Source organism: Zonotrichia albicollis, chromosome 2, assembly GCF_047830755.1.
Source record: "Zonotrichia albicollis isolate bZonAlb1 chromosome 2, bZonAlb1.hap1, whole genome shotgun sequence".
NCBI classification, from domain to species: Eukaryota; Metazoa; Chordata; class Aves; order Passeriformes; family Passerellidae; genus Zonotrichia; species Zonotrichia albicollis.
In genome coordinates, this window is record NC_133820.1 from 50,940,384 (window position 1) to 50,967,208 (window position 26,825).

The window sequence follows — 26,825 nt, forward strand, 5'->3', positions numbered from 1 at the left end:
TGTGTTGGTGTATTGCTGAGCCCTCAGACTGTGGGTCAGCTCACACTCCAGAAGGCTAAAATACAAAAGCTTTGAAGGAGAACATCAGACATAAAATCTGCAAATTCTGTGCTGGAGCTGAAAAACAACGCCAACAAAAACCCTCAAATGAAGCTGCAGCCTGGAGCTCTACAGTCCTTACAGATCTTTCTCCAGAACCTGTGAGGGAGGGAGCTACTGGGAGAAATGACCCAGCACAGCTTTGTGTCATGCTTCAATTTAAGGAAGGGATGCTCCTGCAGGTGTGCAGAACAGCGGCCTGCATGCCTGTGGAAGACCTCATTCAACCCCAGCCATCTGACTTCTCTAAAGCTATTTTTTCCAAGAAAAATTATGTGACTTCAGGAACACAAATGATTGTCCCTCTGCATGTGTGACTTTCCATGAGGGCATTGAACTGGCATTCCATCTGTCTCCCCATCCAATAAGACTCTGTGCTCCCTCACTTTGGCACAGCAATTAGATTTCAGAATACTGCGAGACCAATGTATTTTTTGCTGTTGCCATGACAACTGTGCTGCTAGGTTGGACCTGAAGCAGCAGCTGGATTCTCCACTGCCAGGCCCTGCCAAGTACAGCCCTTAACTTTTTTCTTCCCACCTTCTAAACATGTTGTCTATATACCAAGACTTTAGTCACTTCATTTTAAGACTTACAAACTACACCCATTTTTCTGCTTCCCAAGAATCATTTCTACCGTGAGGCAGGCAGCAGAAAGAACACAAACACATATTCCTCCAGTAGCTCACATGACCCCAAGCATGCTGAAAATCTCATTTCCAAGTAAAGGTGGGTATGAGCTGCTGGCATTAGTAAGCTATGCATAGCTTAGTGAAAGGGTGGTAAATACAGGTAAAGCTAAGGAAAGCTTTTACAGGATGCCAGTCAAACAAAAATCTGAAATGTTGTGCTCTACATTTACTGTCTTAAGAAAATCGGGTAAGTTTTCAAATTAAGAAATTGAAAATAATACTAAGAAACAGCATCTGTGAGAACAAACTCAACTGAGCAAAATATAAGCAAGGAAAAGAGCAAGAATTTTACATAAATACATCTGAGTTCTGCCACTGTCACCTCCTAGGCAGAGATGTAACTGCTCCATTTTGAAAATGTTATGTTCCTATTCAGTGCATTACTTGGCCAAAATTTCAAATGCAACTGAGATGACAGGAGAACAGAAAAAAATAAAACCTTCACATTTTAGCTTTTTTTGCAGTCATTCATATTTTATACCATCCTAAGTGTTAACAAAGACATTAGAAAACAAAGTGTACTATGGTATCTTGGTATCACTTGTTTGATAAAAGCACTTGCAAGTTTCTGACAATTATATTACCACCATTAAAGGGCACACATACAGACTGAAATACAGAAACTAAAAACAAAGATTAACTAAATTTCTAACTAGCTTTTAAGAGGAAGTCCAGTTTGCCACAGAAAGTAAAGTCCTTTTCAGCTCACAATGCTTCCCATACTCAGCTCTTCCTCACCTTTGATTAATACTGACATCTATCTAAGTTGTGTAAGTTACAAACCATCATCACTACAAATACAGGGCATTTTGGAAAGCAATTTAAATGATCAGGAGTATTTATTGCAAATCAGCTTCTCTCTTTTACCATTTACAGGTGGACAGTAAAAGTAAACACACATGAAGAAAAAAAACATTCATGAGACACAAACTGGTTTAATTAAAACTGTAAAGGAAAACAATATGCAGGAATAAAAACTCCAGATACATATCACTTATTAATTATTAATTATGAAGCTGTAGCTGATCTTGGAAAAGCATTTGAGAATCCATGACCAAACATTCAGTCTTAAATTCTGAGGGAAATGGAGGGAACAGCCATGACCTACCAAGTCCTTCTGCACTACTGCACATAAAACTTCACTACTTGATATACTTTTCCATGAACTTTTTGTGAAACTCTGATCGCAGAGTATCATTGACAAATCTTTTGTCCTTTTTCGTTTCATCTATCCCCTTGGCACAGTTCTTGAAGACAACATCATCATCCCACCTGAAAACAGAAATTTTTCATTTCAGTAAGCTTGTATGAAAATTAGGTGAGATATACAAAAACATACTGCGCTACAACAACATACAAATGGAGTTTGACCCTCTTACAGAACAACTAGTCATTAGGATTAGATTTCAGTCTCTCAGAAAAGATGATCTGTTTTTCTACCCCAAGCTATCTCCTACACGCTTATGACAAGATCTGAGGAAGGAAACAGAAACCAGCCACAGTGCTAACACCTTCTGACTCTGAACCGTGAGAGTCAGCAAGGGGATGGGTGTCACTGAACAGACTGCACAGTACCTCCTTTTAACTTTGAAGTTTGCCTGAGGCTGTGCTGGCCCAGTGAGGTTCAGTAGTGGGTTACCACTCAGGATGTTCTCCATCCGAATTCTCTCTTCTTCCGCCTTTTGCTCTTGTTCCTGAGAACCAGAAATGGATATATTACTTCTCTAGGCCACTTTTCTCCTCTAGTTGGTAGAGACACACATTATTTAGCTTTGAACACTCACGCAGATGGAGCTTTAATTCTTAGCTCAGATTTCTCAGAGTGTTTGGCACTTGCACATGAGGAGATTAAGGACAGAAACAGATATTCTACAGAGCTTGACTTTGCTAATAAACTGTCAAACTAGCAACACTCATATCAGCTCTACTTAGATCTGATGTGCCATCAAATATTCAGGTAAATTCTAGCTTTACCACATACATATTTATTATATTAAAAACTGTATACACATTAAAAGGTTTTCTTTATCCTCATGAGAAAAGACAGTACATCATACAATATTCAGCAGGCAGAAGAAAACATACAGCATATTAAAACTTCTCTATTTTCAGCAGCTGTTTGGATTTTATAACTTCAACTTCCCTAGGGACCAATTAAAAAGAATATTGAGAATCTCACCACAGTGAAATGAACAGAGGATGTCATAAGACTATTTAAGAGTTTCAATATTAAGAAGCAGACAAATTTTCTTGTCCTTGTACTGTCAAATGCATATAACTCAAGCCTAAGTGAAGCAATGCACTACAAGTAACACAAAGTAATTTCACTGCCCACACTTTCAAGCTCTATTAGCACATCTAGTGACTTAAATGTTTTCAGACTTCAAAATTAATGTTTAATATTAATTTTACATATTTTTCCACAAGCTTCCACAAATGTTGCAGGGAGTGTTCTTTGATGAAAGAACTAGTAGGGAAAGAAAGTAATTCTTTAAATTTGGATGACTAAGTAGGTTTCCTACTCTGAAGTATGGCGTGAAGACACTGGTTAAAAAATGAACTGAAACCTCATTAGCACTGCAGGAGAATCAAACCATCAAACCATTTTAAAAATTCTATAAACAAAAAACAAAGAGATCATGAGGTCAGGGTTTGTCCCCAAGCTAGGGAGAAAGAAAAAGCCTGAAGTAAATTAATTGCTGAGGACTTCTACAGGATCTCAAGACAGGAAACAGTTTCTTTGCTGCTGGAGTTAACAAGGTTTAAAAGCCAAACTTGATGATGATGCTAGCCAGAGTTCCCTAGCTTCAAACATGTAATCAATACTAAGTTATTTATTATTACCTACAATTTACAGTATTTTTTCCATTAAACTGATCAGGCATGTAAAATTTTGGATGGATGCCCTATCCTTGGAAGTGATTAGGGCCAGGCTGGATGGAGCTCTGAACAACCTGGTCTAGTGGAAGGTGTCCATGCCCACAGCAAGAGGGTTGGAATGAGATGACCTTTAAGGTCCCTTCCAACCCAAACCATTCTGTGATTCTATGAAATTTTCTTTTAAAATGCCTCTGCTTTCTTAAGAACATGGATTTAATGTACACACAAATAGCAGATGATGCAGGATCACTGGTGAAGATTTTACCTTTCAAAATCTACTCAAGTTTTAGTTATGAAAAAACACCTACCATTACACTGCTTCTCACAAAATCTAGAACCAGCTGCAATTAATTGCTAGTGGGATGGGAAAAGCTTCCCAGATGGGCACATTGCTCAAAAGCAAAGCACAGCTTCAGGACAAGCCCTGTAATGCCCTTATTAAAATATATGCCTTGGAAAAACTTGCTCTTTCCTGCTACTGTATCCACGGAGCTTTAACACAAACCACAACAATTAGAAGTTATTAACACAAATCAATTGAGGTTTTGAATTTTCAAACAGCTCTAAATCTAACATTTGCAGTCCAACTTCTGTTATTATCACCCCAGTAAGTAAGGAAACGTGGAGAACAAAAATATTTGATATGGAACAGCAATTTCCTCCCATGTTAGAAATATAAACTCAAATTATACTTTTCACTGTGGATCAGAGACAAGAAATGTATGCAGCTGCTTAAGCACAGAATGCCAACCTTTGATTTACCATCTTCCTGCCACGTAACATGGAACAGCCAAGAGCCATGAAATCCCATTTACTGCAGTCTGTTGCCATGTGTTCCCACCAGAAATCCAGCAGCCCTCAGATTGTTTTACAGCACATGCATGCAAAGCACTGCTTTCAAACCAAGCAAAATCCTGGATACTGGAACAAGCAGAAACCCAGTACTGATCTTCAGGTACCTCCCAGGAGGTGATCAGGTACTGCTTATGGCCATCAGCAAATTTACAGCTGGATGCAAGCATGTGAAGTTTTCTCTGTGATGTCCAAAATGAGGGGGGCTCTGCACCACTAACTTGAATCTCCAGTGCTGCATTAAAAGTGAGGCTTTGAAAACACAACAGGCCAGGAAAAGACACTGAGAGCAAATGAAAAGGCTACAAACCAAAAATTCCTAATCAAGAGAAGGCAGCACTACTAAGACCATTTTAAGAAATTAATACTCCTCTACTGAAAAATGGCTCTGTGGAGAGAACTTGTTCCAAGCTTCTATATGCAAACAGATGCAGCAGTTTCTCATTTTAGAGCTGGAGTCCAGGTGAACTCTTCTGAAGGTGACAGGTAGAGCATGGCACAGTCTCATCCTCTAGGACATTAACTTCAGCCATGATCCAAAGTCACTGAACATGTGCATCGTGCATTACCTTATCTGAGGCAGACATTACTAATTTGGTTTGGGTTTTTATGATGCATGAAAATGCATCCACACACCACTGACATGCAGAGAACTACAATGCATTTCACATACAATTTTTTTAGTGGTCAAAAATCGACTGGAGTCAGCCAGCACCTCTTCAGGAGGAACTGCAGTTCCTCGTGCCTCCCTTTCCCCATTTCAGATTTAATCTCATCAATTCCTACAAAGCTGACAATTCCAGCACTCTCCATCATGCATGAAGAGAAGCGAAAAGCACTCAGTCATTTGAATGGGAAATATTCAGAATCACTAGAGAAAGATAAAGCCAATATTAATTATAAAAAATAGGCATACAGTACTCCCATGTACTTCCTACACACAGATGCACATACCAATTTTCTGTACTAAGATTTCTAAAAGGCATGTTACACATCACCCTAACCTTTATCTGCTTTGACATAACCCACATGATACCCTTCAGCCTCAATCAGTCTGACATAGTTCGATTTCTAATAACAAAGAAAAGCATTAAGTGACAAAATGCGGAGATAGAAAGAAAAAATCAAAGCTGAAATAACACTTTTCAGAAGTGTTGTACTACAAGCACTAGTGTAAGACTAAAAGAGGGATTTAGCTCTGGATTAAGACACCAACAGCTGGACACGGTCCCACAGCCACCTGAGCTCACATGTTGGCAGATGTGAGTTTAGAGGATGCAAGAGGGAGCCAAGACTGCTTTTAGAGCTCACACTAAACTATGACAGAGGAGACCAACCACGCTCCAGGCTCTACTGCCTGTATCTCCACTGCACCGCCATGCAGGCTACGAGGCACAACTTGCACACTGGCCCCAACAACTTGGCTTTTTGGGCTCAACTGAATTCTGTCTACAGCTGATTATTGCTAGCAAAAAACCTGCCTTGACTTAAGTCAACTACAGTTGTCAACTACAGTTGCAGGGGACTGGGAAGTGGCAGATAAAACAAGTGGTAGAGGCAATCTTGGGAATTTCTTTCCTTGGCATATCTGTTTCTGACTGCAAAGGAAAGCAAAACATTGTTACCATGTTTATTTTGAGCATAGTTCCTACCTTTAGCACAGAGCAAGACTACTTTTACAGAAAGTGCTGAAATTCCCCAAATGACTCCATTGTATAAAAGTTATCCTACTCAGTTTTTATAGATGTCGAGCAGCCGAAAGAAAACCTGAAATACCCAATCTCATCAAAGGCTGAAAAAAAGTTTAAAAATATAAATTGCATAACCTGATTGAAATGCTAATTTTTGAATGACAAACTATGACAGCACTGCCTTTAGCAGCAGGGAATGAAATTCAAGAATGCACAGACACACCCTGTTATCTGAACCTGTGCAAGTTACTAACTGTGCAACACAGAGATTCAAATAATTAACTGGAACTTCAAAACTAAAGAGCACCAAGTAATCACATTGGCAGTGTCCACATGCAGCTTTGTTGTGATCTTGTCCACAGGGAAAGGGATGTTATCACTAGTTCTTGTCAAGGTTTAAGTGTTCCTGGCATGTCTCACACACTGAATGAAGAAACACTGCCCTGTGCTTTTGCCTCTTGACTGAAATTTTCTTAATCACTGATTTGATCTTCTAGTTTTAGTCAGATCCTTGAGATTTAAAGTGAAAAGGTTAATAGCTACAAAGACTCATTTTCTGATGTTTTATTTGAAAGCCTGTGACATGGCTAAAACACGGGGCAGAGCTAAGATTTACTCTGACCACCAGTAAAGTAATATATATAGTTATAGAGAAACTTGGTGAAATAAAACTGTTAATAAAACAAACTGAAAACTTTTTCTGCTCTCAGCTAAGCAAAGAATGACTGGATATTAAAACAGGTTTGCCAGAACTGCACACATACATTCAGCTGCTCACTGGTTTGAAGTTTCTTTTTATTACTTCAACTTACTTTTTAAGGAAGCACTTGAAAACTGAAAAACAAGAGCATTATAAAGCTTAATTTAGAATATTGAAATGTTTCCTGAAACCCATCTGTGGATGGTTAACACAGACACCAATTTAGTGTTTGTACAGTTTTATACAGACCTATAATAATTGCACAGAAAGGGCATTCAAAACTAGAATTTCCTGGTCAGCTTAGTATCTACTAGAAACAATCTGAGATTACAATTGCAGAGGAAACATCAAGAGGACTCCCATGCTCAAACAATTTTTAAAAAACATTCATAGTATTTATTTAATGGTTCTACATAACTTCAGGGAATTAAGCATTTTGAGAAGTTAACAAGCTTTGAGAGGAACTGTTTATTTGACTGACAAACAATAAGAATCTCTTAATATTAATATTGTCAAAATTAGATTTAGAGGATTTCTATGGAAATTGGTGTTGCCCATAAGGGAAGTTAACAGAGAACAGGACGCCCCATAAAACGCAGACTCACATATTTTGTTTTTAACTGCTGTTTCAGCACAGATACATTTGGAAAGAAGCCCTTCTCCTTTAATGGCAACTTAAATAATGGACACCAAAGTTGTGAGTCAAGACTATTAAAAAAAATACAGTTTACTCTAAATGAAGTCTCAGAAGTAATCAAAATAACTAAAGTATCAGAGAAAAAAATCTACATATGGCATAGGTTTGGGATATATTACAGTAGTTTACCTACTTAATCTTGCTAAGACCCTGGGATGTTCCAAGAAGATGACAAGAAGAGACACATTAATCTGTCTGTGTAACAATGGGGTTAGAGAATGATGATCAGTGTGAAGAGAGAACAGGTATTCACTCCACAGTTCCTCTTTGCCTGGCCACTGGCTTATCCACGTTGTCTACTCTGGACAGCAGCACTTCAGCAGGTAAAGCATTCCTGAACATGGATTTGGATTAACAGCAACAGCACAGCTAACACTTTACATGAGATGCTATCCTGAAGTCATCTGAATTATTAATACAAGGTTACTTACAAAATTAGGTCTAAATTATGGCTTGCAGTACATAGCAACATGAAATAACATGCACCTTAAGGGAAAAGGATTTTATCTAAAATAACTGTAAAATGCTTACCCTGCAACAGCTTATTCCAAAGCCGTGGAAAACAAGGCATAACCTAAACAGATTGCACACTAAAGCCAACAAACAGAGGACTTCTTTCCAAAGATGACCCTTACTCCTAAAGACTCTTTCCAAGGCTGTGGCCCACTCTGGCTTTAACTTTTTCCATCAAAATAGTCTTAGTTTCCTCTTCCCCAAAAAAACACAAGAAAATAAATTCCAGGTACCTGTAGAGCACCCTCTATTTATTGAAGATGCCAATTTAAAGAGAGACTACCTGCGAACACTGTAGGTCTAGATTCTGAGTGTGCAATAGTGGGCACTATTGCAAATAAATAACACAATTTTATTCACTATGCATGCAGCACTCGACATTACAAGCCCTGCTGCTGGGTAAGAGAACATCAGTGAAAGTAACATAGAATACCTGTAGAAGACAGCAAAACAAAACAAGAGCTTTCCCAAATACTTTGCGGCTTTTAGCACCATCTAGTGACAAAATGAGAATTTCAGAGAGATTATGATATTCCTACTTTTCACACATTATAAAAGAAGCAAGCACTTAGTTATCTGAGCTGCAATTTACTATTATTTTCCTAATGCAAGTTTTCTACACTGAAATGTGACCAGTTATGCTGCTTAATCTTGATGCATAACTTACAACTATCCAGCAAAGTGGAAAATCCACACAGACGGACAATTTCATTTTAAGTACTGTGCAAGGACAAGTGAAGTTAAAAATCTTTCCTACACATGGCTACACTTAATTTGTAGTTTAGTATATTTCACCTACGAATACATGGTCGAATTGCTGACAGTGTTTTTAAGTAATTTTCACCATGTTGTTACTACAAAAGACAAATTCATTGCTTTATGATGTGTGCCTCAAATGCCTAGACAAAGACACAAGAAATACTTTCAGACATCCTTTAATGCAGGAAACCTCTCACAGGCCAGATGGGCAATCAAGTAGCAACAGTCTTGTACAGCACAATTTCTGCAATGAAGCTGCATGGTACAGCTTTTAGCCTTGCATACTATTTAGGTGCAAAACTGCAGAGCTCACTTGTTTTACAGGCCTTGTTGATTCTAAAGGAAAATTTTTATATTGTTAGGCAAGAACAGGCTCACAACTACAATGCTGCCAACAGCAGTAAAAACATTATCCTCTCCTAGCTTTTCCTAGTATCTGCTGGAAGCTCAGCCCTGTTTGCTGCCAGCTAAGCATGCATGAAAAACACTGAACTATGAATGTGTATGTTAAGCTACAGCAAAGGTTATAAATAGTTCAGAGGCACTAAAACATGACATTGTCAGAGCAGCCTTTGAATAGTCTCCAGATCAGTATCTAATGTGCTTATTTAGCATGTTCTAAAAAATACCTCAGATAAGTTTATACACAGGTGACAGGTGGGCTGGTTTTCTGACAGACTTTTTGATGGTTTGGGGGTTTTGTTTTGTTTTACACTAATGGAGAGTATACTTATAAAAGCATACAAAACCACGCCAGGTGAAGGAACCAAAGTTTCACAAAAGCACTAAAATTATTTAAGCCCTACTCAAAAATAGAAAGCACATGAGGGAAGGCTGCACATACCCACTACTTCTGTTGCACCACCAGAGGAGAGTGCTTCAGCAGTGCAGATGAAATACCTGGACTCTAAACACTGCTGCAATACAATGTTACCCCAGTACCCAATACAAACCTAAAACCTGGTAAGTTTGACAACACAAACCACTCCCAGAAACTAGTCCAAACTCCAAAGTACAATGAATAGTTAGGAATCTTGCTAATGCACTCTGCACCAACAATCCCTCATACACGAAGGACCACTAGGATAGGATTGAGTCCCACTCACAGGAAAACATCTGTCACTACAGGGACTTTCCTCCCCTTTCAAGGGCAGAACATGATGTAGAGAGAGAGATTACAGACAGGTATGAAAACTGCACGTGAATGGAGTCTCCCAGTTCTGAAAAGACTGCTGTATTGTTATTTGGTTTTGCAGAGATGACTTTCAAATGAATTTGCCTGTGTTTAATCACATGAAAACAGTTCTGGTCTTACAGTTCAAACTGGAGCTCCTTGCAACACCAAAGCTGTGACACGACAACTACTGTATAAAACCTGCAGCCATAAGAAGCAGCACCAAAAAGCACACATTTTTATTTAATAAATAAAAATATTACTTCTTGTTTCATAAAAGCTAGTTAGCAAACTAAATTACACCAGATTACATGCAGCTCACTAATGCCACTATATCCTTTGGTATGATAGCTGAGTGCAGAGGACTTAGACATGAAGTCAAGACTATCTTCACTCACTGCCTGTACAAAGTGTAAGAAAAGGGAATGAAATGTTTCAGTGAGTAAAACATTCAATATGTCTTATTTGGGAAAAAAAACCCAGTAATTATTAGACAGAAAAACAAATCCATATCTGAGAGGATGTTTGAACAGCACTTTCTTTACCAGTTCTCACTCATCCCAAGTACTTAAGGCACACCAGTTTTAACAGACATCAGTTCACAAAACACAAGTGCTTTTTAATGTCTGAGATTTTACCTTTCGAGCTTGTTCTTCAGCTCTTTCTTTCTTGATTTTTTCCAGTTCAGCCAGAAGGGCTGCAGTGTCATCATCATCACTGTCTTCCAAGTCCTCATCTTCATCATCTTCCTAATAGTAACAAATGGAAAGCAAGAATCAGCTCATTTCCTTTAATAAAAAATGGCCCTGGGCTGCCAAACTAAGGCTACATTTTGCTGCTGGCTGATTGCTGAAATACTTGGGTAGCAACAAATACAAAATACAAATAGGGTTTTTGCTCTTTTATAGTAAAGTCAAGAGAAAAATATGTTTATGCTTTTGGGATGACTGCAATTAAAAATGCTACATAACTGACAGGCTCTAGGGAATGGCTGTCCCCAGTCACTCTCCAATCATTGTGATACAAGTCATTCTGTGTGCCTGATTAACCTGTCCAGTACTGCTGGGACCAAAAACCACAGGATTAAAAAACCCAGAGCTTATTGTCAAGCCTCTGACTTAACTCCTAGATATCAGCAATAAGAAGCACAGTCACAGGCAAGCACTGGTGGCTCCTGCAGACAGTCATTCGCAGGTACCCCAACAGCTCTACCCTTGGGGAATTCTTACTAAGCCAGTGGTAATTCCCCATACTGCAGGTGGTATTTTCAGTTTCCTAGATTTTTTGTGCTTTCCAAGAATACCACTACAGCATGGACCAGAATCCTCTGAACCACTCTGGACTTTCACCACACTTCAGAAGCTGTAAAAGGAAAATACATTGGAATCTGTCTGAAATCTTCAGGCAACCTAGAAGTACCTATAGCATTAACAGCAAATCCTTAAGGCAGGGTAACAAATGGAAAGAAGACAGAAAAGAAGATACGTACATCAGTAAGAGGATCATCTGCATCAAGATTTGCAGCAGGAATCTGGTCTAGCCGAGGCTTCTTAGACACAGAAGATGATGTTGTATGTTCTATGGTGTAAGAGTAAAAACAAAAAGTGTCTAAGTCACCTCATTTAACAGCATCTAGTGTCAGAAAGCAAAAATCTTCACAATTTGTCTTGCATTAGAGTAAGAGAAACAAGTTTATGCTTACTTTCTCCTCACTTCTCAAATTGAATGTCCATGTTGAATCCTCCCCCAGGAAGCCTCAAGAGCAGCAATAACATCCCACACTTACAGTTTGGCCTCCAGAAGTTTTTTGAAGTCATTATTATTGACATTATTATTAATCAGAAAAAAAAATCCATAAAAACCAGAAGTGGAGAAATATTTTTATTACGTATATCCAACTGGAGGGCTGCCATTTAGGATGATCCCAAAGCATTACTGTTGGCTAGTTTGGTCCAAACCACATCTACTTTCTCCCGTGAATTTGAAAGCCATGCAATAGCTTCACAGCTAAACCTAAAGTACAAGAGGCTGTACTTAAATACTAAAAATGAGTATTTCTCAAAAGGCTCTCTGATTTTGTTACTTCACCATATGTGAAAAGAATAGCATACTTTCAAACAGATTTATTGTTACACTGGTGCTGTAACAGAAGATGAGTCATTACTTTCTCCTTCCTGTCTTGCTGGTCCAAGTACAAAAAAAAAAGCCCTTTATTAGCTGTACACATTTGTTGCCAATTCATTACAATTATCCTGTATCAGCTGGGCATGCTTCTCTACGGGCTGGCCTAGATTTCTGCTAGCATGAAGCCAGCGTGAAAGCCAGTGGACATTCCCGTGCAGGTCAACAGCTCTGAACTATCAGGCCAATACCTTAAATTCTACTCTCATGACATGCTGTCTGCAACTGCAAACTTCTTACAACACCAAATTTCATGCAAGAGCAATGTTTCACAAAGGAGTTAATATTTTTGTTTCTTGGTTTTTACCTCTGGTTGGTCTGTCTCTGTTCTTTTCTCTGGCAGCAACTCGTTCTCTCTCCTCCAGCTCCCTTCTGAAATCCCGGTTACGCACCTCCTCAGGAGCATCCTGAGTGGTCTGTCTAAAACAACAAACAGGGAGAAAGCCTGGAGTTTGACACTCTGCAGCTGGGGATAAATTTTTCATGGAGGCCACTAAATCCTGGGCTGAACAGGTAAGGACAGGGAACAAGAACTGGGCTCCATGTACATATATGTTTATTCTCTCGTCAGCAGAGCCCTCCTGTGTGTGCGTGCATTGCACACATAGACCTGCCACGCCACACAGCCCTGCCCCTCCTGGTGGCTCCTGAATGGATGAAAAGAGCCTGCTTAAATTCCTACAAAACAGGATGGTAACATCTGTCTGCATTTCACGAGGTTGAAATACTCTGTTCTCCAGCAGTCCAATCCCAGCGTCCTGGCAGACATCTACACACATCATGGTCACCTTTCTTCATTGTTATACCACCCAAAGTTGCTGCTGCAAACCCAATCTCTAAGGTTCATGGAGAGGATGTTCTACAGGTAAGACCAAGACTAGAACATCCTCTCCATGAACCTTTTCTTCTCCATGAGCACAGACCATGACCAATAATAAAAAAGTTGGGACAACAGGCAAAACACCTTGTAAACACGTACGACCCCTCTTTTATATAACAACACACCAGTGCACTACATATATCTGAGCCAGATTAAATTCCACCTAGAGGCTGCTGAAATTTTTGTGGATATCTTGAAAAGAACTAGTGAATAAAAACAAGCACCCCTCTTTGAACCCAGGGCTGGAAGTAAGAGTGCCTGGAAGAAACCCAGACGTGAGCCATTATAAACACATTGTGTGCACAGCCTGTCTTTATGATGAAGCCTTTAATTTGCTTTTGTAATTAAAAAACTGAATTTGGAATCCCTATTAGAGCTGCAAAATGTCCCCAAACCCTGTGCCATGCACACAAACATAAATGGGATTGAAACACTGGACTTCTCCTGAGTGATGCAGTCCTGGCAATTTAACAAAGACAACTTTCTATTAGCTATTTGGGAGGAAGAAGAGAAGACACTTGATGCTCCCTCCATCTCTCCCTCTCACACAAAAGGAGGGACTTAAAACATATACTGTATAATTCTGTCCCCACAGACATCTTCCAAAGCAACAGACTGGTGCTCCAAACCCCACTTTTCTTTACAAAAAAACATCAGAAATTTTCCCCATTTGACAGCACTTTTTGTGTCGTTTGTTTTGGTATTCTCCAAAACACTCAGATCCCTTATGAATACATATTCTTGAAAACCAAAGGGGCAGGAGGGAAGAGGTGGCAGGGTAAATATCTACACAAAAAAAGTGCAAAAGCGAAACCTTACCAGTAATTTCACTGACAAGAGTAACATCGATTAGATAAAATGAGCATTTTTAGAGTGACAGATTTAATTTAAATTTTATCATACTGACTCTAGGTTTTATTTACTCTTTCAAAAAGAAAAAAAAAATATTATTCATTTCAAACATAGGAAAATATTACTGAGATCACATTATCTTTCTCACTGGTTAAAGAATTTTCTTCTCCCAGGACCTGTGTAAATTACCTGCAGCTTAACATCAGCTGTTCCAACACATCCCACTACCTGAGTGCTATTCCATGGCTCCCCTGCCTCCTCTCAATGCCCTTACACAGTGGTCCTTTGCCAAATACATGATGTGGTTTTCCAGCTCTCAAGATGTGCTCAACTTCATTTCTCTCATCCCAACCTGTTCTGTAAGTGACAGTACGCCCTGTGGCTCAGCCACAATGCCAGCTCACTTTCCACTTCACTGCCCAAGAAGTTCAGTCTCCAATGTTCATCTTCTGGTAATTCATGTACATAAACAGCAACAAAATATCACTAAAATTAAACCTCCCCAAACCACCTGCAATGCATTTGAACTCCTAGCTCTGCTTTTGAGACTTTCACTTTTAGCCCACCTGTTCAGCACTCCTGCACAATCTCGCTCAGTGTCAAGCACATCAATACGTACTGAGAAAATTTTACAGTGCCACTCATAACAAAACAGTCATTCCCAGCCTGTTTTGCCCTGACACTCCAAAAATGATACTAACCTGTATTTGATTTTAGTATGAGAAGGAAGATCTCTGCTAGAATACTGTTTGGATAGCTGGCTTAAGTCTCCTTCACCTTTTCCTCTTCCTCCTCTGGCAGGTTCAAACGTCGGCCTGGCTGCTGTTGTCATCCTCACTCCTACAGAACCAAGGGATGAAACAAGTTGTTACTACAACTCACAGGGTAAGGCACTCATGAGGAGCTACTCTGCCCCTGGAACAGTAGAAGCAGTGACAAGCCCCAGTGGTAACACATAGCTGGTATACCAGCTGTCACTCAGCTCATGATCCTCCAAGTTTAAGTGGCATTTTACTGACAGAATCTATTCAGGTTTCACAACAGAGTCTTTTCCAATGTGCTTGGGAAATGATACATGGACTTTATTTAAGTATGAAGCTATGTTTGTAAAGCAAATAACACCAGCCAGGAACTGATCTCCCATCCCTAAAGCAAGCAGTACAGTCTGGTAACTAAACTCCTTCCCCTCCTGAAAAACCACCCTCGAGAATGACTGCCTACTGGGCTGAGCCCTTCATCACTCCCCAGAGCACTCCTGGCTCACAGGGACACCGTGCCTAGGATGGTGCTGATCACTAACCACTCATGAACACCAGGCAACATAAACAATGGGCAAAGAAAAAACCCTGGATAAAAGGAAAAATTGTCACCAACTCTCCCCCAGAAACTGCAGGAACCCAGCACGTCCTAAAAACCAAACTGGCAGATGCCCAAATTTCCACTATCAGTTCTTCTGTGCATGAGAGTGAAACAGGCTCCAAGCAGCCTCAGCCACCCTGGGAGCACACACCGTGCTCAGCACTGCCTGACAGGACCTGGAGACCCTGCAAGCCCAAACCAAGCTCAGTTTGTTAGTTTGTCACTCTGAATGAGAACACAAAATACCCAACTTCAGCATCAAAATGATAATATTATGTGTGGCCCAAAGTAACATCCCATCAGGAACAGTTACTGCCACTGAACTACTACTCAAAAAACAAAATTAACAGAGGGAAACACCTTTTAAAAGAAGTGAGATGGTAACTAGCCTTGGCTTGTTTAATCAAGGACAGCTGACACTTTTCAGTGATGCTGCACCAGTCAGCTGAAGATCAGTGAGCCATTTTAGATCTCTCAGCACACATTTTGCCAGACCCATGATCCAGAAAGTCACTTGTTCCCACAACTTATCCTGTTCTAATTAGGTGTAACAGGGGGATCCATGAAATCAAGTGAAGAATAAGATGTGGTGTGGCTCCAGTAGTTTCAGGAAGCATCTGGAAAGCATCCCTGCTTCTCTTAGGTTACAGAATTAACCAGGTTGGAAAAGACCTCTGACATTGTTGAGTCCAACCTGTGACTGAGTATAGCCTTGTCAACTAGACCAGGGCACTAAGTGCCAAAATCCAGTCTTTCCTTAAACACCTCGAGGCTCCACTATCCTTAGGCAGCTCATTCCAATGTCCAATCACTCCTTCGGTGAAGGAATTCTTCCTAATGCCCAACCTAAGCCCCCGCTGGCACAACTTCAGGTCATTTCCTCTTGTCCTGGGAAAGAGCCCACCCAACTGGCCCCAGCCTCCCTTCAGGCACTTGTAGAAAGCGATGAGGTTGCCCTGAGCCTCCTCTTCTCCAGGATAAACAACCGCAGCTGCCCCAGCCGCTCCCCACAGGACTAACTCAGTCTGGATGCAACCTGGCCTTCAAAGACCCAGACTCAACACTAAACCTCCCAGATTTCAGAAATACCTGAAGAAGCCTCTTTGGCACTACCAGGAGTTATCGGCCAAGAAGGAATGACAGAGCTCGGCCTGCAGCCGGACTGCCTTGGCCTTGCCGGGCTGAGCCCTGACCGGGGGATCCAAATCGCAGCGTCAGGCCCGGCCGCAGCCCGGCCCCTCGCCGAGCCCGCGACACCCCCTGCTCCAGAGCCGCCTTTCCGCCTTCAGACGCCTCCCGCAGCCCCCCCGCCGCTTTCCCGGGCACTCACAGCACGACCTCCTCCACCCTGCACAGCCGAGCCCTACACCGCCACCATAACTCCGCCAGGCACCCACAATGCCCCGCGGCCGGCCATAGACACGGGAGCGCTGACCATAGAGACGGGCACAGAGAGCGCCTCCACCATGATGAGGCCGGAAGTGCTGGAGCGGCAGCGCCGCCTCGGTGGCAATGGCGGCTGCGCTGCGGGGTCAGGGCCGGGAGGAATGGGGTTAGGAGAAAGGAGGGTTGAGTAGCCTTGGACAGATAACAGGGGAGGATAGAAACAATGGCAGGCGGAGGAGAAGGCATTCTCTTTATGCGGCGGGGTGTATTAGGAACATCAGCCTAACTCTGACTGTAAGGTAGCAAGTCACGTCTGACTTGTCCCTGCTCTCCTTGCGAAGAAGTCCTTTACATGGTGTAGATGTTCATGCGATAGATTTAGATTGGCTGTAAGGAAGACATCTTTTACTGTGACAGTGTTGAGGCTGTGAAAAACGCCAATCACTTGTTTTTAAAAGTTTAATAGCCATAAAATTAATATAAAAATAGTAATACAATTAGAGTAATAATAATTTGGACAATTTGAATTAGGACAATATGAGACAATGGAGACAAAGAATTACGGACGTCCGGGTACCTTTTTCTGGGCATCACGAACTCGAAGAAGGACACACATTAACAAAGCATTAATCCTTAAAAACAGCCTATTGCATATTCATACACTTCATACATGCTACATAAATTCCATTCAAACACAGGATTCTGTCTGCTCATAGTCAACTTCTTCCTCTGAATCCTAACAGCACCTTCGAGGTGGGAAGAAGTTTGTTTCTTCTGATAAGAGGGCAATAAATTCTTTTTCTCTGAAAGATTCAGGTGTCCTGTGGCTGCTATCTCACTGCAAGTCCTTTCTTCTTAAAAAAGTATCCTACGTAGCATAGTTTCTATTTTAACATTTTTTATGACCTAAAACTATATTTAACACACTTCCTAAGAGAATTAATACAGCATTGCTTTCTAACACAGCAGATGTAATATTCATTTTAATATTTGCGAAAAGCCAATCATAAAACACACATTTTTCACAAGGCGCTGGAACAGGGTGCACAGGAAGCCGAGGATGCTCCATCCCTGGAAGCATCCAGGGCCAGGCTGGACGGGGCTTTGAGCCATTCGACAGGGGGTTAGAACCAGAGGCTCTTTAAAGTCCCTTCCATCCCAAAGTGTTCTGTGATTCTGTAATCATTGCTGTCTGTGTAAAGAAGCCAAAGCACGAATGACGATCACTAAGGAATTAAATTCCCCCTCTTAAAATGCAGCTCCCTCCTTGTGTTTATTGCTCTTTTTAGATGCACTTTATTGTCAAGCTTCTGTGAATCCACACTTTGGCATGTGAAGTAAAAGGCTCTCTGATGTACCTACAAGTGAGCACAGAAACATTTTCCTGAGTGCCGGACATCCGAAATGCAGTTTAGGAGAGAGCCCACAAGAGGTCCCACAGATATTGCTGTCCAGGGAGCTACAGCAACCATGGCAATTGCACCCTTTGCCTCAAGGAACCATCTGAGAAAGCACTTGGAAGAACTGTGTCTTTAGTCTAGAAACAAACCAAATATTTTAAGCAAATTAAGCTTCGCTCTGAAGTTGAATAAATAGTGGCAGTAATTATTGTGTCACATCCTCAGAGCTACACCTGTCAGTAACTAAGTATCCAGCATTGCATTTTCTCATCTGCAAGCCTCTATCAGTGGGTGAAATGGGTTTATGATTTCTGCCACTACAGGCAGTTTAAACTCAAGATCAAACCTTGCAGAGAAGTCTGGCTTTGGGAAATTGGTGTTGTTGGGCTACAGCTCACAGCAGCCTGAACTGAGTGCATCATTCTGCAATGGTGGGTGTTACTCCTAGATTATGGATCTGTGGATGCACAGACTGTTATGCTAATTTGACTTTCATGGTGCAGCAGAATGTTATGTTTTGCTCAGTAGCATGTCCTGAAGGCAGTGCCTACTGTCCAGTTGTAATATCCATCTGGCAGAAGGTATCAAGTCTTGATTAAAGACCTCCAGAACTGAACAGACCTCTCCTGCTCTTGGGTTAGAGGAAAAGGTGAGCATTCCATTGTGTGTTAAAAACTACCACAGTCCCTGCTCTGAACAGATTGGGAGATTCTTCAAACAGTAAAGGAATGGCTTTGTGTCTTTGGCCAAAATTGTTCCCCAGGGAGCTTCCCTTCCCCCAGACTGTGTACCAAGAAGTGTTTTATGGTCAAGGGCTTGATTTCCTTAGACTTGAGCACTAAAAAAAGATATTGGTGAAGTAGAGGTGCCTGAGCCCAGACTCCTAAAAATACAAACTCAGTCTTGTTGCAGAAGCACCTAACCTTCCCATGTGCACAACTTTTGGGTTTAAAGATCTCAAGTCACACAGAGTTGTTCCCAATCTTGAACTTGTTTGGGTTGGGTTTAGTTTAGGAGTAAGAAGTTTAGTACTGTATTGTCCCGGGCCTAACAATAATAGCTGGTCTATTCCCCAGCTCAAGTGCTCAGAGAACCTTCATCCAGTAATTATTCTCAGAGCATGTCTGCACTCATCAATAGTAGCATCAGCTTCTCAGTCCCTCTGGGTCGTATCACAGAGCTCCTTCCCAAGCAGGGCTCACCCCACACATGGAGAATTATTGCCCCACCAGTCAGGCTTTGACATTTAGGGGCATTCTCTGTGTGTTTTTGACTAGCCAAGCCTAAGGGAAGAGATTAAAGATCCACCAAAGTGCAGGGATGTAGAAGGGGACACCACTCAGGTTCAGTGGTAAAGGTGGCAAGTGTGAATTCCTGTGTCCTGGATTCTGCGTTGAAATGTCATCAGATAATGTAAGCAAGTAGACAATAACAAATCCACAGATCTTCCCCCTTCCCATGGCTGCTCCAGTCTTTGCTGAGCAATTTGGCTGTGGCAATGCTTAGAAAGGTATTGCGTGCTGCATGGAAAACATGAAAAGCAGAAGTCACCACTTCTCTTGATCATTTTCTTCAGTGATTAATTATCCTCACAGTTTAAAACTGCACCTTATTTTTAATTTCAGTTGTCTTTGTTTCCAACCGCGGGTGCCTTTTGTGCCTTTGTGTGGTAATTTTAAAAGCCTGTGTTCTCACTAGGTATACTTTGTAATCTAGTCTTGCTGCTGCCTAGGCTCTTCTAGTCTTGGGATTGTTTTCTTCCTTACACCAATTATTTGAGTGCTTTTTCTTGCTCTCTATCCAATCCGTCAACCACAAAAATAAAAAAACTGTTTCAGCATCAGCTCCATCAATGTGAACTAGAGAGATGTAATCACTTTCCTACCACAGCTTTCTATGTAGTTGTTTATCTGAGGATCACGCTGGCCTTTTTACCCACACCACTGCACTGGGGGTTTGAATCCAGGTGTATGTCCATGGTGACTCTTGAATCTTTCTCAGAGTTGTCATTATCTGGATTTGAAAATTCCATGTAGTCTTTGAGCTGCAATAAATAAACATATTTGGTTGTGTTACAGGCATCGGTCTTAAAAATAAATCCTTTGCTGGTGTCACTGGCATAGCCTCTTAATATCCCAAATCCTTTATGGTACCTTACGCATTGTCAGTGCAATTTTGTATTTGCTTGTGGATCACACCAGGAGACCAGCGTTCTTTGGCTATCCCAGTGCTTTAGGATGTAGGTCTCACCAAAGTGCTGGTCCTTCTCTGAGATCATGGCAGGACTGAAAAAGACATTGTGTCCTGACAGAGAACAAAAACATTTCTAAAAATCTTGTGCCTGTCTGGAGCCTTGTTAATGTTTTTCTCATCTACTTCTTGGCCTGTAGTGTTATGAAGATTGTTTATGTTCCTAATGGACTTTAAAAACTCCCTTTTAACCTTGCCAGTGTAGGGATTTTTTCCTGTTTCCTGTGTAATTTTTCTGTTCTTGAAATCTTTCAATGTATATTCTTTGAGTTTTGGTTCCCCTTTCTTACATCTCTAGCATTCTCTTATTTATTGATTTTCACTGATTTTTTTTTTCTGAATCCAGAACAGCATTTAGTTGAAGCAATTGTAATTCTTGAGTTCTCATGTGTCCCACTGTAGGCTGTCTTCTCCCCACCCTTAAAGTACAGCAGAACAATGTGCAATCTCCTCTTTCAAAGCAGGGCTCTGAAGGTGAGCGTTTTCCCCAGCAGGGCAGAGGTTCAGTGCTGGAATGGAAATCTCCCAGCTTGAATTTTCCCCTTGCCTCCCGTTTCTTGAGAGAGCCTGTTTTTGGCCATCTGAGGCACAGCTTGCATGGCTAATCAGCAGTAAATGTCAATCCTGTTTCTGCTTTGGAGTGGCCACAGCCCCACAGCACCGTTTCCTCCCTCAGGACGCTGTGTGCTTTGAAGGTTTGTGCCTCCTGCTAGGAAACAGATACAGAAGGGCACAGGGGATTGTCAAGAGTGGAAACTTGGTGCAGGAATGCTCAGCATCCAAACCAGCCTTAAAAGACGTTCGTGGGAAGTTGCTGTTTCCTTGATTGGAAAAAGAATAGAAGCTGGGCAGGGCTGTGAGTCAGCTGGTGAGTCAGCAGGGGCTGCTTTCCGATTTGTGTTCTTTTGCTGTCTGCCACACCTTCCCTGCTGCCTGCCATGGGACAGTAAAGGCCATTTACTGCTGCTTCTCTTTGCTCACAAAGTCATTCCAGCCTGTATCCTCTGCCCTGACTCCTCCCACTGCACCATCTCTCCGACTCTCTGCTTCTGTGCTCCATTCCATTCCATTCCCTGGCCTGCTGGGATTTTTGTGCCTTAAATACTCCAGTCATGGGTGCATTTAGCAGCTGCAGACTCTTGCTTTGCAGCAACAGAGATGTGACCTAGATTGTGACCTATTCACCACAGAGGGAAAATCCCAGGAATGAGCAGGAATTCCCTGGAAGAAAAGACACAGGATGAGGAGCTGATCTGGATCCTCCCGAGGCAGTGATGACCTGCATCAGACACCGCAGACTGTGGCTCCTCAGCCAGCCATTAAACGAGCCAGACCAGTGCTGCAGGTCCAACACACTGGGTTTTGAATACATCTTCTGTCAATTGTTTTCTCTCTGTCTGCTCCCCCACAGCACGGCTCTCCGCTGAGATCCCAGTGCTTTTCCAACGTGAGCCGTGATGTCAGCCAAAAGGCACTCAGGGACTTGGGGAAGGGAGGGTGCTGCAGGAAGGAGTGGCGCCCCAAGACACACACAGCTAATGCTTCCTGGACTCACGGTCTTGGATGCATGCTCAGCTCCATGGAAGCTCTCTTGTTTCTATTGAAGGGATTTTTTTGAGCTTGGACAAAGCAAATAATTTTAGCCATGTACTATTTACATCCAGGCAAGCAGCCAAGACATACCTCTGTCTATGGTTGCATCCACTGGTAAGCAAAAGTGTCCTACTGTTTTATTTATTAACTAAACATTTCTAATGGCCAAGCTAATTTTATCCTTTCCTTAATGCTGGCTGACGATGACTCAGTCTGGCTGGGAGGAGTCTCAGGAGCACGGTGCCCAGATTTTGAAAACTGGTGTTATAGGAGGGAGGGGCTGGCTGTCCATGTTCCACAGTGGCTCTGGCCTTGAACCTGCTCACTTTACCTCTGCCTTTGTGTAGGTGTGGAATAAAGCAACCAGTGAAGTAATTCACAAGTGAGTTTGTAAGGCAGGGTGGAGTGGAGATGACCTTGTCTCTGTAAGAGTCAGCTGCAGCTATAACTTTTAGCAACAACATCAGGAGCTGGTACACATACTTCTTTGGTAGTTTTTTAATGTTTCAATGCTTTATCAATATTTTCTGTCTGAATCAGTCCTTAGTTTATGTGCATCTCTCCCTTAGCTTTAGGCTTACTCTCTTACCACTCCAGGTAAGTGAGATATATAGTCTAGGCAAATCTTTAGGGTCATTTATCTGTTCAGTGGACAGTGACAGTTTCCTCACCTCAAGGGAGGTGATTCACTCCCTTGCTTGAGCAATCCCAGAAAATCCTGCTCTATATTTCATTAGTAATTTACAAAGAAACCAGAAGATGTGGAGTTTACAATGTAAAACTATCCAAAAAGATGAGGTTAAGTTAAATGAGATCCTTCTGGATTCAGAATTTCAGTTACTGAAAGTTTCAAGATTCAGGTAAGTACTTCTTGTAAACATGGCTCTAAGGAATAGAGAACCCAGTGTGGAAGCACAGAATCTTCTAATTTATCTCCAGTCTCCAAACCAGGAATACAAGGAAGAGTTTATAAGAAAAGTGAAGCAGTTCTATGTCACCCTGACCAATTTAAAACACAATTCAGGTGCCTTTCCAGCAACATCTCAGTAGTGCAGTCCTCAAACCAATTGAAAGAAGGTCAGCCATAGGATCAATTTCTACTACCTGCAAAGGTGTCACACAGATATAATATGTGCTCCTACTTAAGAGGATTCTAGCTGGTATCAGCCAGCAGTGAGTTCTCTTAACCACTGTGATAACCTTTACTTATTCTTAGTTATCCTTTATTTACTGAACTAGCATACTGAGTAAAGGGTTTGGCCAGTAATGAGGCCTCTCGGGCTTTGAAAGAGTTTTAATCAGCCACATTGTTTCTTTCAGACGTGGGCAGAAGTGAGTTTATTCTGATTCAGATGGAAACAAAGAACAAGAGCTTGAAAAACAATGAAATCCCCACAAGTGGGATCAAACAGGTTGTTTTTCTTTTAGTTCTTGATTGCAAATTCACAGTATTTTAGCTTCTGGGGCCTCAAGGGAGCCTTTTGCTTTTGTGGAACTAAGTCACTGCAGAGGGCTGGCACTCAGGAGACTCTTATTTTCTTCCTAGCACTGCCACTAGCCAGGGGACCTTGATAAAGTCACCCCCTCTCCCCAACTCTTGTGCATTTTCCTTTTTGTAAAATCACAAATAATGGACCAAAGGCTTTTACTCTGCAACTTCTAGACGTAATGTCCCATTTAAGTGCAGGCTCTGAAATTTTATTTCCCATATTACAAAGCCTATAGGGCTTTGACATTTAATTTTACCATCCAAATCATCATCTCTATTTGAGCAAGACTTGTGAACTGGGTCCTGTTGTGGGACTCAGACTAAGGGTAGAGCAGGCTTCTCTTACCAGATCAATAATGTTGACTTAAGCCACTTACAGATTACACCAGCCTCGCAAAACTTGTTCCCTTCCTGGGTTTTAATCTCTGCTTTGTGATTTGTGCAGAAAGACAGGAGGGGTTCAGTTGAAGTTTAAGTGGTTAATACTGGTTAGGAGTATGAAAACATGATTAGCAGAATTGGTTTGTTCAGGATTTCTGGTGGCCAGTTCCTTCAGCTGAACATGGAGCTTCACCATGGGTGTAAGCAGGAGGCCTTTTGAACGGGGCATTGCATGCTCCCCTGAAGACTTGGGGCACACCAAGAAGGTGTCTGTGCTGCAAATGCCTCTGCAGACATGCCTCATCTTGGCAAGACACTGCCTGTTTCTGTATCACTGCTATTGAGGATTAGTAATTGCATCCAAGCTTTGCATTTCCCTCCCTTTTCATGATCTCCTTGTCCAGTTGCCTGTCATGAGCATGGTGAAAGCAGCCACATCTCTGTCCCTGTAAACACATGCACAGTGAGCAGCTTGACCTCATTGCTCCTGTCCAGAACTATCTTACTGTGCCCCTAATGACTTGGCTTTGCTATCCTTGGAGGTAAAAATTTAGGCAGGAATAGAGGGAGGAGTGAGTCCAGGTCCTGTGCAAGGTGCTGCATCCCACTGGTGGGGAGTCCCACCCACCAGAGCACAGCAGCTTGTGAGCAGCTGTGGAGGGAACACTGATAGAGCTGGTGCCTGTGGGGGTAGGGCCTGCACAGGAATGTTTGGTGTGTGATGAATGTGCCTCACTGTTTACATCTCTCCCCCCTTCAAGTTTTCTTTGTGCTGGACCCTGCCTACTCCAGCAACTCCAGCTCCTGCAGTGTTTACCAGCTATGAGCTTGGTAGTCTGTGCTTCAAAGCACTTCCCATCAGGTGTAAGGATGCTCAGTTAGGAACACGTGGAGTGGTTACACAGGCCTTGTGCTGGAGGGAGGTCAGAAGGCTGTGGTGCTCTCAAGGGAGTTCTGGCTCCTTTGGCTGCTGCACACAGGAGATTGAGAGCACCATGTCCTGGCACAGGGATTGCTGCTCAGAGGCACTGTAAGCAGGGTGGACCAGGCTGCACTGTGAGACTTGCTCTTGTGCTTTCACTATAGAACTAAGGGGCAGAAGGTGATTCTCCTTCTGACTATTTGTGCAAAGTTCAGTGGCAAGCCGCCCAGGGCAGCAGAACAGTGGCTCCTGTCACTGGCTCTTGCAGGGGTGAGACACTTGAGGCCAAACCTCCTCTGCCTCCTGATGGAAATAAGATCTAAACCTCAATTTCCTAGATGCTCAACTATCTTGAGAGAGACAGAAAAAGTTACCTTGAGCTTGAGAGAGACAGACAAAGTTACCTTTCCTCAGGGGCTTTGGGTTTTGCACTTGTAATTTACCTGCAATCCCAACAGCCACCTGTTTGTTTAGAGGTCTAATTTGAGGCCAGTACTTCCTTCCACCCTGCTGTCAGTGTGACTAAAAGCATTGCTGCTTTTTTATTTTAGAGGAAATACCCTGTCCTGGCTATCGTGCACTGATGCTATTCTGTGAACTTTAAGGCAGAATCTGAGCCCTATATTCATGGTAGTGACAGGATCCTGGGACTGGTGATTGTGTTTTCCACATCTGAATTTTTCCCTAGGCAGTACTGGCCAAGAAGCAACATATGTGGAAAATATGATATTACATTTGTGCCTAGAGCAGTTCTATATATATTTCAGCAGCAAGCCAAGGCCTGAAATGAGAATGGGGAAAGAGCTGCTCACTCTTCTCTCACACAGCCTATGCACTTAATTTTTCATGAACTAAGTCTCTGTGGTGGCAGGAGTACATTAGATCCTGCATGAGGTTTGTCTGACCAGCTGTGGGGATCCTGAGTTCACTTTAAGCTGGTGCAGAGACAGAGGCACAGCTGGAGGTGCCACCTCATCCTCACCTGGCCATGCAGAGTGATGCAAGTCAGAGCCTTGTGGTGCCTGCCTCTCTGCTTTGGCTGTTGGGATGAGTGGGCTCCATAGGGGCCTCTCCATGGCCAATCTGAGTGGCACAGAGGGTGCTGGAGCTGGGGGGCAGCTGAAACCTCAGAGCCATCTATCAGGTCTGACCAAACCTTTAATGCAGAACACCTCACTCCTCCTACTAACTACTCCTTGGTTCCAAAACAGAGCACTGTTTCTGGAGACAGGCAGTCCTGGGTGTGGTTACTATCTTGCCTCTTGATTAGAGGTTCTGGATCCCGCCAGCAGGTTTAGCTTTCTCAAGGGTTATGGCTTTCTCCTTCCCTCTTCTGAAGATGATGCAAGCCTAACAAGCCTGTACTTCTAATTTTCTTCCCACTCACCAGTCTTTTGTCAATGCAGACTGTCAGGAGCTCTCTCACGCCTTGTTTTGGGCAGCATGCAGCACAGCAAGCTCTCAGCGTTGACTGAATCACACCACACTTTTGAAAATATAAAATAAAACAAATAGTAAAAAAAAAAATCAATATTAATACCTAGAAGAAAAGCATGTAAGTGGATAACTTCCCTGTCCAAAACAGATTTAAAGTGTGGAAGAACTGTTGTGGCTCTGACTAACTGACAATCTGTAAAACAAAGGCCATTACAGTTGAAACATCATCTCTTTTTTTTTTAGCTGTTATCATGTTAAAAAGCACCTCCTAATTTAAAGAATGGACATACTGCAGCTTTCAGCAGATCTCTAAATAGCTCATTTTGACAGATAATCATTTGCACTATTAAAAACATTGCCTTATACTGCTAATCTACATCCATCCTGCTTTTGCTGTCTAGCATGGGATTGTCATTGTGCTTCTTTTAGACAGTCTGAAGATTACCAGAGATCTCTTGGGTATGAAGACTGTGATAAAATGCCAAAGGAAGCAGCATTTGGATTTTATTAATTTTATTCAGTATTTATGCAATGCATTTATACTTCATGATGCATGGTTCATTTATACTTTACAAGGTGCCTGTCAGACTTCCACTGTGCAAGTTTTTGTACAAAATGAGAATGTCTCTATCCTAATG

General features: G+C 42.0%; 1 protein-coding gene across 1 annotated transcript; it reads right to left on the bottom strand.

The window, feature by feature from the left end:
- Window positions 1-1,706: 1,706 nt before the first annotated feature.
- CWC15 (CWC15 spliceosome associated protein homolog) lies at window positions 1,707-16,819 on the bottom strand. The gene is made up of 7 exons (XM_005492078.4): window positions 16,660-16,819; window positions 14,672-14,810; window positions 12,546-12,658; window positions 11,547-11,635; window positions 10,696-10,806; window positions 2,367-2,485; window positions 1,707-2,063 (listed from the first exon to the last, which is right to left on the bottom strand). Exons 2-7 carry the CDS (start codon window positions 14,800-14,802, stop codon window positions 1,934-1,936), a joined length of 693 nt encoding a protein of 230 aa, XP_005492135.1. The 5' UTR covers window positions 14,803-14,810; window positions 16,660-16,819; the 3' UTR covers window positions 1,707-1,933.
- Between the last annotated feature and the right edge of the window lie 10,006 nt (window positions 16,820-26,825).